This window comes from Helianthus annuus, chromosome 6, assembly GCF_002127325.2.
Source record: "Helianthus annuus cultivar XRQ/B chromosome 6, HanXRQr2.0-SUNRISE, whole genome shotgun sequence".
Taxonomy (NCBI): domain Eukaryota; kingdom Viridiplantae; phylum Streptophyta; class Magnoliopsida; order Asterales; family Asteraceae; genus Helianthus; species Helianthus annuus.
This window is the reverse complement of record NC_035438.2, coordinates 24,978,931-24,989,920: the sequence shown is the minus strand read 5'-3', so window position 1 is coordinate 24,989,920 and position 10,990 is coordinate 24,978,931. Positions and strand designations below refer to the sequence as shown.

At 33.0% G+C, this 10,990-nt stretch overlaps 1 protein-coding gene across 1 annotated transcript; it reads left to right on the top strand.

The window, feature by feature from the left end:
* The first annotated feature begins 1,079 nt into the window (after nucleotides 1-1,079).
* Nucleotides 1,080-4,031, top strand: LOC110865034 (abscisic acid 8'-hydroxylase CYP707A2). The gene is made up of 7 exons (XM_022114230.2): nucleotides 1,080-1,315; nucleotides 1,444-1,762; nucleotides 2,258-2,644; nucleotides 2,746-2,908; nucleotides 2,989-3,095; nucleotides 3,222-3,340; nucleotides 3,474-4,031. Exons 1-7 carry the CDS (start codon nucleotides 1,125-1,127, stop codon nucleotides 3,565-3,567), a joined length of 1,380 nt encoding a protein of 459 aa, XP_021969922.1. The 5' UTR covers nucleotides 1,080-1,124; the 3' UTR covers nucleotides 3,568-4,031.
* The last annotated feature ends 6,959 nt before the right edge of the window (nucleotides 4,032-10,990 follow it).

The following is a 10,990-nucleotide window of genomic DNA, read 5'->3' as shown; positions in this document are numbered from 1 at the left end:
TTTTCAAAAACCAAAAACCGAATATTTCAGTTTTTAATTTTACCATAAAACCGAATCACATTGAACCATGCACGCCCCTAGTGAAAGGTTGTGTTTGGATTGTATAAGTGCAACATAGAGAAATTAATTTTTATTAAAAGGTTGGGTTAGGTTTGTTGGTGAGAAGATTTGAGAGAAGTAAAGTTAAAGGGTTAGAATTAGAATTAGAAATACATAAAAGGGTAAGTTAAAATGTGTAAAGAAGAGTGGTACGGACTACGGAGTGGAGTTTGATTGGCAAGACAGTTGTTTGGTATCGAAGCCAACCAAATCCTCGCATCCAACACAACACGCCCTTTCTGCATTCTAACTGTCACTCCTATTTTATATTCTAACTTTTATACATGATATACAATTTTAATCTCACAAGATATTAAGTAGCGCGTCCACAATATTCTATTAACATAAATATTACACATCAATATATACAATTCAAATGATATACGATTTTTATTATAATAATAATTTTAATAAAAAAACATGTTGAATAATCGTGTATTTTTAAAATATTGTAAACATCTTTGCCTCAGCGTCTACATGTCAAACAACAAACCGTGGCATGTAATAAAACCGAATACTTTCATGTACAAGATTTGTATACCTTGGATTAAAGATGTATTCGATTATATTTCGAGTAAGTTTTTTTTAAGTTCAAGTCAAACCGGCCAAATATCCACTTTAAATTATTGATGTAAGGATAAAAGATTGTGTTCGAAGCACACCGAAAGGACTTCCAAATTTATAAATTCAATCATGTTTTTTAATTCTAACTAATCATAAAAAAAAATCCAATCCCAAGAAACCGATTCGAATAGGCTAAATAACTCAAAACCGATTATAGACAAAAACAAATTAATTTTAAAATTTAATTTATAATAGTGAAAAAAGTTAAAATTTGAAAAGGTGAATAAAAAATAGACATCATCTTTCCCCATCCACATCCTCTATGTGTGTATATCCAGCTGTATGTTGTGTACCCTCTTTGCCCCCTTGGCCCCTCCCCCTGCACTAAGCTTACTTATATATACCCTCACTTCCAACTTCTATCCAAACACCAAAAACCAATTCAACAAACATAACAAAACATGGAGTTCCTCACCATCATTCTTTCTTCCTTCCTTCTTCTTTGCACTCTTTTTCTCTTCACCTCCGCCATCCACCGCGGCCGAAAAACCCTCCCCCTTCCTCCCGGCACCCTCGGCTGGCCGTATATCGGTGAAACGTTCCAACTTTACTCTCAAAACCCAAATGTCTTCTTTGCCGCCAAAGTCAAAAAGTTAGTTAGTCACTTTCACTTTTTTTATTATCGTTGTAAAGTAGAGTAGCAGTAACATTTACCATAAAAAACAAAAAAAAAACAGTTTCTTAATTAAACTGTTGACTGATACGGAAACATTTTTTTAGGTATGGTTCGATCTTTAAAACACATGTATTGGGTTGCCGGTGTGTTATGATATCGAGCCCGGCTGCGGCTAAGGTTGTGCTTGTAACAAAAGCTCATTTATTTAAGCCCACATTTCCTGCTAGCAAAGAAAGAATGTTGGGAAAACAGGCAATTTTCTTCCACCAGGGTGATTACCATCTCAAATTACGACGGCTTGTTCTCCACGCATTCACCCCAGAATCCGTTAAAGGTATTGTACCGGATATCGAATCTATTGCTGTCGATTCTCTTCGGTCGTGGGAAAACCGTCTCATCAACACTTTTCAAGAGATGAAAACTGTAAGTCAAGTGTAAAAATATGAATTCACATGTTACAACACTCTGTTTTTAATGATATAATAGGGTCATATTGGTACGGTATTATGATTATATAACTAGTACGGTATGATATAGTCTCTGTGTTTTATTGGCTTTAATCACTTGAGTTTAAAATCCAAAAGTTTAACGTTCCGAGTTTCTAACTGCTCATTTTATAACGTTTTGAGTCCGTGTGTTTTAGCGGTTATAACCACTTGTGTCAAAAATCAAAGTACAAGGGTTAAAAAGTTGGACTCAATACGTTATAAAATGAGTGGTTAGAAACTCAAGGCATTAAACTTTTTTATTTTGGATTCAAATGGTTAAAACCACTAAAACACTAAGAATCAAAAAGTAATTTACCCCTAGTATAATAAAGTGTAACAATTTTATAGGATAGATTGAGAATAATAACACATGAATACCTTTAAGATAGGATAATTATATAACTAGTCTAATAATACTGCTATATTGCAGTTTACATTCAATGTGGCATTGCTTTCCATATTTGGAAAGGATGAGGTGCTCTACCGAGAAGATCTCAAGAGGTGTTACTACATTCTCGAAAAAGGTTACAATTCGATGCCAATTAACCTCCCTGGAACGCTTTTCCACAAATCGATGAAGGCGAGGAAAGAGTTAGCTCAGATCCTGGCCAAGATTCTTGCTCTACGAAGAGAAACCGCTAAAGAACACAACGATTTGTTGGGTTCGTTCATGGAAGAGAAAGAAGGACTCACCGACGAACAAATCGCCGACAACATCATCGGTGTCATATTCGCTGCCCGCGACACAACCGCGAGTGTCATGACATGGATCATCAAATATTTGGCTGAAAATCCAACCGTTTTACAAGCTGTCACCGTAAGAGTTCATAGTTTATATTAACTAATCAAACTTTAATATTTATAACATAATAAATTAATAATAATTTTGTAACTAAAATCATATGTTTGACTTTTTAGGAAGAGCAAGAGGGGATAATGAAAGAGAAAGATGACAAGGGTTTGACTTGGGTAGATACAAGGAAGATGCCTATAACTTCAAGAGTCATCCAAGAAACATTAAGAGTTGCTTCAATCTTATCTTTTACATTTAGAGAGGCTGTTGAAGATGTTGAATTTGAAGGTTTGTTTGTTTTTTTTATAAATATATATTTTTTTACTTTTTAAATATATTTTTTTATCTAAATAAAATTTAATTTTCAGGGTATTTAATTCCCAAAGGCTGGAAGGTATTGCCACTCTTTAGAAACATTCACCATAGTCCGGAAAATTTTACTGACCCGGAAAAGTTCGACCCGTCAAGATTTGAGGTAGAAATTAAAAAAAAAAAATCTTTTTAGCTTTTGATTTTAAATAGTTATTGAATTTCATTAAATAAAACAAAAGGCACGTTTTTTGTTTGCCTCCAAAATTCAATTGGTCTGATTTGATGACAGGTGGCACCAAAGCCCAATACATTTATGCCATTTGGAAATGGGGTCCACTCATGTCCAGGGAATGAGCTAGCAAAGCTGGAGATATTAGTACTCATGCATCACATGACCACAAAGTACAGGTTGGTGAAATGCATCCAATTATTAACACATTAAAGTTTTGTACACCATTGTAACTATTTATATTTATTGCTTAACACATAATATCTTATGAGGTTTTCTAAACATTGATTAAAAGTTTGTTTTTATGTGCAGATGGTCAATGATAGGCCCTCAGAATGAAATTCATTATGCGCCATTTGCGCTTCCTCAAAATGGTTTGCCGATAAGACTTTATCCCAAAAATTAGTTATAAGAAAGGCCGACGTACAATTTCTAAAGCTCAAAGGGTGTACAAGGTTGAGTTCTTGAGACAGATTCAATATTCGTGATCTCAAGACAAAATGTTTGAACGTATCTGAACCAGGAGTTGATCGGGTTTTGGAAAGAAGATAAACTAGAGACTATTTTAAATATTTAATGATTTTTGACACGTTTGTTAAAGAAGTGGATAAAAGAATCATCATGCGAGTGAAGAAAGTATTGCTGAGGAAGACTCGATACGACACGCAATTGTAAATAGATCGAGCTTCCATAATTGAAGAAGATAGAGAAAAAAGATTTGTGATGATTTTGTATTAATTAGAAAGTAGGAGGATTATATATAGGTCATAATGTATTTAGGCAAAAACTACAATTTTAGGAGTTGTTATTGACTTTCTTTTATAAAGTCCGCAAGGCAATAATAATATTATTCGATTGATTACCTCTTCATCCTTATGACTTCCTTTGTATCTTTATACTTTTATTATAACTAAATTTACAATTACAACCATCCATGTTTGAAAAGGTTAACTTTTATGTTCAAGATTCATTTAACCCATAAAATTAGTCTACCATTAAAAATACAATGAAGAATTAGTTTTAGACATAAAATATCTAGAGCAAAACACACAAACTACCATAAAAAAAAAATACAATGAAGAAATATTTGAATGCGGGGAAAATTGTTAGATATACATCGTTTTATTTTTTGGTAATTCGTGTCGTTTCATACTTCTAAGAAAACTGTTGGCTGGAAAACCAACTGAAGTACTTTAGATTTTGGGGTTGTTCCTGACCCGACCCCCTAACCGGCTAATAGGATTGTTGCAAGAGATACTACCTGTTAGCCGCTGAATTTGTGGGGTTTAGAATCACATAAGCTTAAACAGATGTACACTCCACACCTCTTATCTTGTTTTAAAGCTTAAACTAATATCTCTTTAGCTTTGTATTAAATCTTAGTGAAATAAAATAACTGATGACATTAAAAACAACAATAAAATCATTGGTAATGGTTAATGCTCTTTAAGGAGTATTTTTCACCATATCAGCATCATAACGCCTCATGTAATAGTTAACTCCCCTTAATGCCTTTTCATTCATTACTTTCCATGTTTTTCCTTCTTATTGGACATTATTCTAGGATTGTCGTCTACATCTTCATGCCCTTATAACACCCATAGAGGGGGGGGGGGGGGGAGGGGGTTATCAAACTCTTACACGCCTCTATAATGCCCATTATTTATGACCTAAAACTCACGAAGCATAAGAAAATGAGTGGGCGAGGTGAGGTAACATGTGGAAAAGAGTTTGGGATAAAACGAGTATTTTATTAGAAAGTTATTAGTTGTTTAAGTCAAAATGGATCGTTTCAAAAGTGTATTAATTTGGTTTGGCTCAAAAAGGGTTCTAACCAAAATGGAATATCTTGAAACATGTTTTTAGAAAAATACTCAAAGAGCATCATAATGGTTCACCAAGTATTTTTGTTTTATGGCAGCTATTGTTGACGACATGCAACAACGTTGGTGAAGTTGGCAGCAACATTGGTGGTGACGAAGACAAGCGGTAGGCGGTGATGGTGGCAGACACTGAAGATTGGTGGTGCCCTCGATCTAGTTCAATTTGTTCTTAGTTATCAAGTGTTATAAAGTGATCAAGTTTGGTCGAATGTATATTTTAGTAGACCAAATATATTGAGAAAGACATTAAAATTATATAAATCAAAAAGTAAACCAGACTTCCCATGTGTAAAATTCACCATAAAACAATTTACATGACTCAAATTGACCAAACACAATATATTCTTTCTTTTCAATCATTTATACAATTATTTACAAGGCATCCACCTAACCCAATTCACTTTATATTGTTTATTTAAGCCGACATCACAACAAACCTCTCCACAACCTTTTTCCAAAGTGAAAGAAAATGACAAAGATGAGATGTATTCAACCTTCTCTTGGTCAAGAAATGTTTCCCTCTTTTGTAGAAGATATTATTTTATGTCTTTATGTATATGGTGTTAATATTGTTATATAGTTTATTCTTAAAATACAATTTTGTAGTTTGTAGATTTATGCATCTTGAGTCACATCACCATCTTGGTCAACTCAAAATTAGCGTGAACTTTTTGACTTTGTAATAAATTGGATGTGCAAATATGGTTGACGATTTATTGAAAATCTTGTACAATTCAAATCCTGGATTTATATAAGTAGCTAACAAGATTACACATGTCATACATTCATGAATTCCTACCAAACAATGTGCATGATTGATCAAGTGGTCCTCTATACATTAGAATCATAAATTAAGGAGTTGGAGGTTGAACCACAATAACAACAAAATACAACTTTAAGGCCTAGACTTGTTATATTATAAAAGTAAATTTACTTACCCTCTAAATTGTTTTTCAATGTTTAATTTTCATCTTTGAATTAATTATTATAACCATGTCACTATTGCAAATCAAACTAACAAACTATTTGCAAATCAAACTAACAAACTATAACTAATTCACTTCTACCCCATGTTTTAAAAACCGGTAAATACCGGCCGGTTATACCGGTATTACCGTTTTCAGATGTAAATCCGGTACGAAACACCCCGGTAAATAAGTGAAACGGCAAAAGGTTTGTACCAGCGATAAAATCCGGTATACATGTCAACATATGATATAGCAATAACAAGCCATAAGAATCACAAACATGTTGCTTAAGATGTTATTTGAAGAACTTGAAGATGGTGTGTTGTTGTTCTAGTATATATGCTCTTAACATTTTTCGCTAGCTAACTGTATAGAAGTAAGCAAGGAATAACATTCTGATGCCTCATGATTGGATTGACGACAAAATCTAGGATTTAGCTTATTGATGTGTACTACACTTGTGGTGGATTGTTCGAGTTGTTAATGCTTATTACATTCATGGTGTAAATAGGATCATACACTTTGTCTTGTTGGGTCGATCCGTAAGCAAGAAATCGAAATGTAAGTTGTTTAAACGGAACTTGTTTTATATGAAATCTTCTTATATATAAGCATTATAATGGACCTAATGGTATTATACATGTGACTTAATCTATATGACATTTGTAGAATAAGGTTTGGCTAGGGGATTGAATTGTTAGTAACCTTAGAGGATTGCCATTTAGCACATATTACCACATAGCTCGTAATCAAGAGGTATACTTGCTTGATGGTCTAAAACTAAGTTCAAAGGTACCCATTGTTTGCAAATGTTGATTGCACGAAATGTTGCGGGAAAATCCTGCTATACTTTGTGCTCTGGATACCTGAAATGATCTTGAAACATAAATCATCCATTTGCCTCATGACGAATAAGTCTTTCATGCCTCAACTCCAACTAACTGATAGTAAGTATAGTGCTTTAAGAAAGGAGAACAAATATAATGTATGAGTGTTAATCCACGTAATTGTTGAGGATCTTGAATGACTTACTCGTCAAGGAGCCTTCGTAGTTATAGTCTTGGTATAGTGAGTATTATATCAAGTGCGAGTACCACATGACTTGGTCACTCATGCCAAATAGTAATTATAGATAATATTGTAATGGGTATGGACTTAAGACTGTCGGTCTCTTTTTGCCGGTTATGCATATGAAATCATATTTAATACAACAACAACAACCATACCTAATATATCCCACAACTAGCAAAGCTATTGGTAGGGTTTCAAATGGTGCACATAGGATCGCTTGGCATATTGCATATAGGTTTCTTAGGATTTTTTTAAGGATGCGAACAATTTCCAAACTCGAATTAATAAACTTGGTCAAACCTATGGTTCTAAAAATGAGGGTAGTAACGACGCTGAGTTTGACTTTTGATAATGTCTTTTTAGGTTTTAGATTAACAGATGATTTGATCCTCTGGTATAACTGACTATTGTACATCATTCCTTTTTTCGAATCCTTCTTTGTTCATCGATACGTATGTCAAGTCGTATATAATTGATGGATGGATGATAGTAAAGTTTATAATTCCAAATAATTGATGACGTTGACTTAATAATACCATAATTTATAAGCGTTAGTATTAAAATTTGATACCACTTGGCTTTAAATTGGTCAACTTCCAATTGGCTTGACAATGGATATAAAAAATTCGTTGACATTTTTATAAAAATGTCATGATTTAATATAGTTGACCTTGCCGATTACTTACACTTGTCATGCCATGATGCAAACCTTAACGTCTAACCAAATATCGTGCATGCGTGATTGATTTGAACACAAGAAATGCAATAAATAAACAAGCACCATCGGCATCAATAGAACATTGAAATCTCAACAATTTATTAAATGATGTTTTTGACTTTTATTTAATTATACTTGGTCGATTAGAATAGATCTTAAAAATATACTAGTTTATATAAATTTTTAATACCTTCTTGTGTCACATGATTTTTAATAAATAAAAGATATTCCCAAAGATGAAAATGGCCAAGAGTATAGGCCAAAGTTTTTTTTTTCTTTGAACGGTAAATTTGGATCACTGACGAACCACTGAAGTATCATCATGCCACTCGCAGAATCACCCGATCATATCCATCTCCACTAGGCATAATGCCTATACACCAATTCATGATGAAACTCAATAAAGATAACAAAAACTCCCCTTATGGGAATCAAACCCAAAATCTATTGATCCTAAAGTCTTATCACACCCTCAAATGCTAGTTTGCTATCAATTCATGGAAAGGACAAAGTTTAGTATCAGAAACTCATTGTCTTTTGTGGTTTAAATTTGCCCATAGGTTGAAACTCAAACTTCTAACTTAAGCCCATAGGTTGAAACTCAAAAGCCTTCTTAAAATACAAAATATCAAGCTACATTAATTTCTAACAGTTTACTATTTTAATATTTGAACTAGGGTGTTACACCCGCGCTTCGCGGCGGGGCGACCCGATTTTTGATCTGATACAGAAGTATGTCGACACATGTCTTACATCAAGTGGGAAACTCGATTAGAAAAGTTTTTACAAAGTAAAAAGGTTGTCATTGTGAATGCTAATCAACTTAAGTTTATAGCGACACATAAATAAAAATAAAGACGTAAAAGTTGATTAAAAAGTATTTAGAAAGTTAGGAGGTTGTAAGAGTCAATGCTGAAAATTAAAGGTTATAAGTAAAAAACAAAATCACAAAAAAGAAAGAAAAAAGAAAGAAAAAAGAAAGAAAAAAAATTGTGCAAGGGGTAAAAGCGTAAAGTTTAAACGTTGACGAAAACTGTAAATTACAAAAGAACTTGGTATTTAAGAAACAACAAACAAAGCATAAGGGTCGAAAACGTACATTACAAGAGATGAGAAAAAATACATAAAAAAACAAAACCACAAAAAATTAGTGCAAGGGGTAAAAACGTAAAGTTAAAAAGTTGATTAAAACTGTAAATTGCAAAAGAAGTTGGTATTTAAAAACAACGCACAAAGCATAAGGACCGAAAACGTAAAATAAGGAAAAAAAAGAAAAAAAAAAAAAAAGAAAACCCAAAGGTTGCTAGGAAAAGACAAAAAAAAAGGAAAAAAAAATAAAAAAAAAAATGTACTCACCGACATAGCATATTTATAGTTATATAATTTCAAACTTCAACTTAATATTTATTGTCATTTAAGATTATATAGATAGAGTTAATCACGTATAAACAGTCTTATTGTACAAAACGTACGAAAGACATGAAAAAAAAATGCGGTGACATTTTTGTAATTATTTGCTCGTATGGTAATTATCAAAATTACTCTACAAATGATCTTGTAGGGTACTTTTGTAAAATGTTCTTGTATGGTAATTTTGAAACTTACAGAGTAATTTTGATACACTTGTAGAGTAATTATAATACTCTACATAATTACCCTACAAGATCAAAATTACCATACAAGATTATTTGTAGAGTAATTATGATACTCTACAAGATCAAAATTACCCTACAAGAACATTTTACAAAATTAACCTACAAGATCAAAATTACTCTACAAGATCATTTGTAGGGTAATTTTGATAATTACTCCATGAGTAAATAATTACGAAAATGTCGCTGCGTTTTTTACATTTTCACCCTATTCATACGTTTTGTACGATAAGGGTATTTGTATTTGATCTTTTGTCTATATAACGTACTAGAGTTGAGATCTTGTACAAACATTACTAACTGTGAGAATCGTAAGAACATATCCGAGCCATTGATAGTTTAAATCAATGGTTGGTATTGATTACAAATAAAACCCCTATAATTAATAATTAATACTATCAAGTTTGGGTATTTTAGTCATTTCCAATTAAATACTAATTCCACCAAGTTTTTTAAACTAAAATAACTTTCATATACTTCATTATTTTTTAACGAAAATTATACCATAAGATCAAGCATTTTTTTTTAATATGAGTACTATATTGCTATATGTTTTTATTTATAAAAGTGACTTTTAGGAAAGTTACAAAAATGTGTTTTATAATTGTGCTAGTTATGTAGTTTAAATGTGAGAGAAAAATGCCCGGATAGTCCCTGTGGTTTCGCATTTTTTCACCTATAGTCCCCAACTTTCTAAAATTACCTGAATAGTCCCCAACTTTTCATTTTTTGTTCCCGGATAGTCCCTTGGTCTAACTTCAGTTTGTTTTCTCTGTTAAGTGGGTGTGAAATGACAAAAATACCCTTTCCTTTAAAAGGCCAAACCACAGGGACTATCCGGGCATCTTCTACATTTTTAGAGAAAAACCCCACCACCACACTTTCCGGCGAACTTTTCCGGTGAACTGACTTCGGGAACCCTACCACCATAGCCACCCACCTCCACCCACATCCACACCTAAAAAGAACCAGAACCGGAACCAGAACAAGAAAAAGAAGCTGAATCAGGTGATGATTCGGGTAATTCGGTTAACGGGTCTGAAATGGATTTTTCTGACACGGTTTTGGACGAAAAACCATTCGATTCGAAGGCGGAGAAAGTATCAAAACCTCGGTTTTTTACCCGTTCAAAGACTGTTTCATTTGTTTTCGTTCTGTTCCTAGTAGCCTGTTTTTCGCTTTCTTTCACCGAGTCTCCACCTATTAACTTGCCAATTTATGAAGATGTCGGTTTCTCGGAGATTTATCATGAATCTTTGAGGTTTACAGCCTTTGCTAAAGAGTCATTTGATGATCTTGTTGAAAAAGCTAAGCATTGGTCAATGGATTTGGTAGTTTACCTCTCTGAACAAAAATCCCATTTCATCACACCTTAAAAGTTTGAGTCTTTACAATTCTTTAACTTGACTACTTCTCCTATACAAGAAGAGTTTGTGTTCAATAGACACATTGGAACTGATTACATTCAAGAAGTCAAAGAATTCGAAGAAGAAGAAAATGAAGACGAAGTTGTGACCGAAGAAAGTGATGTAGTTGA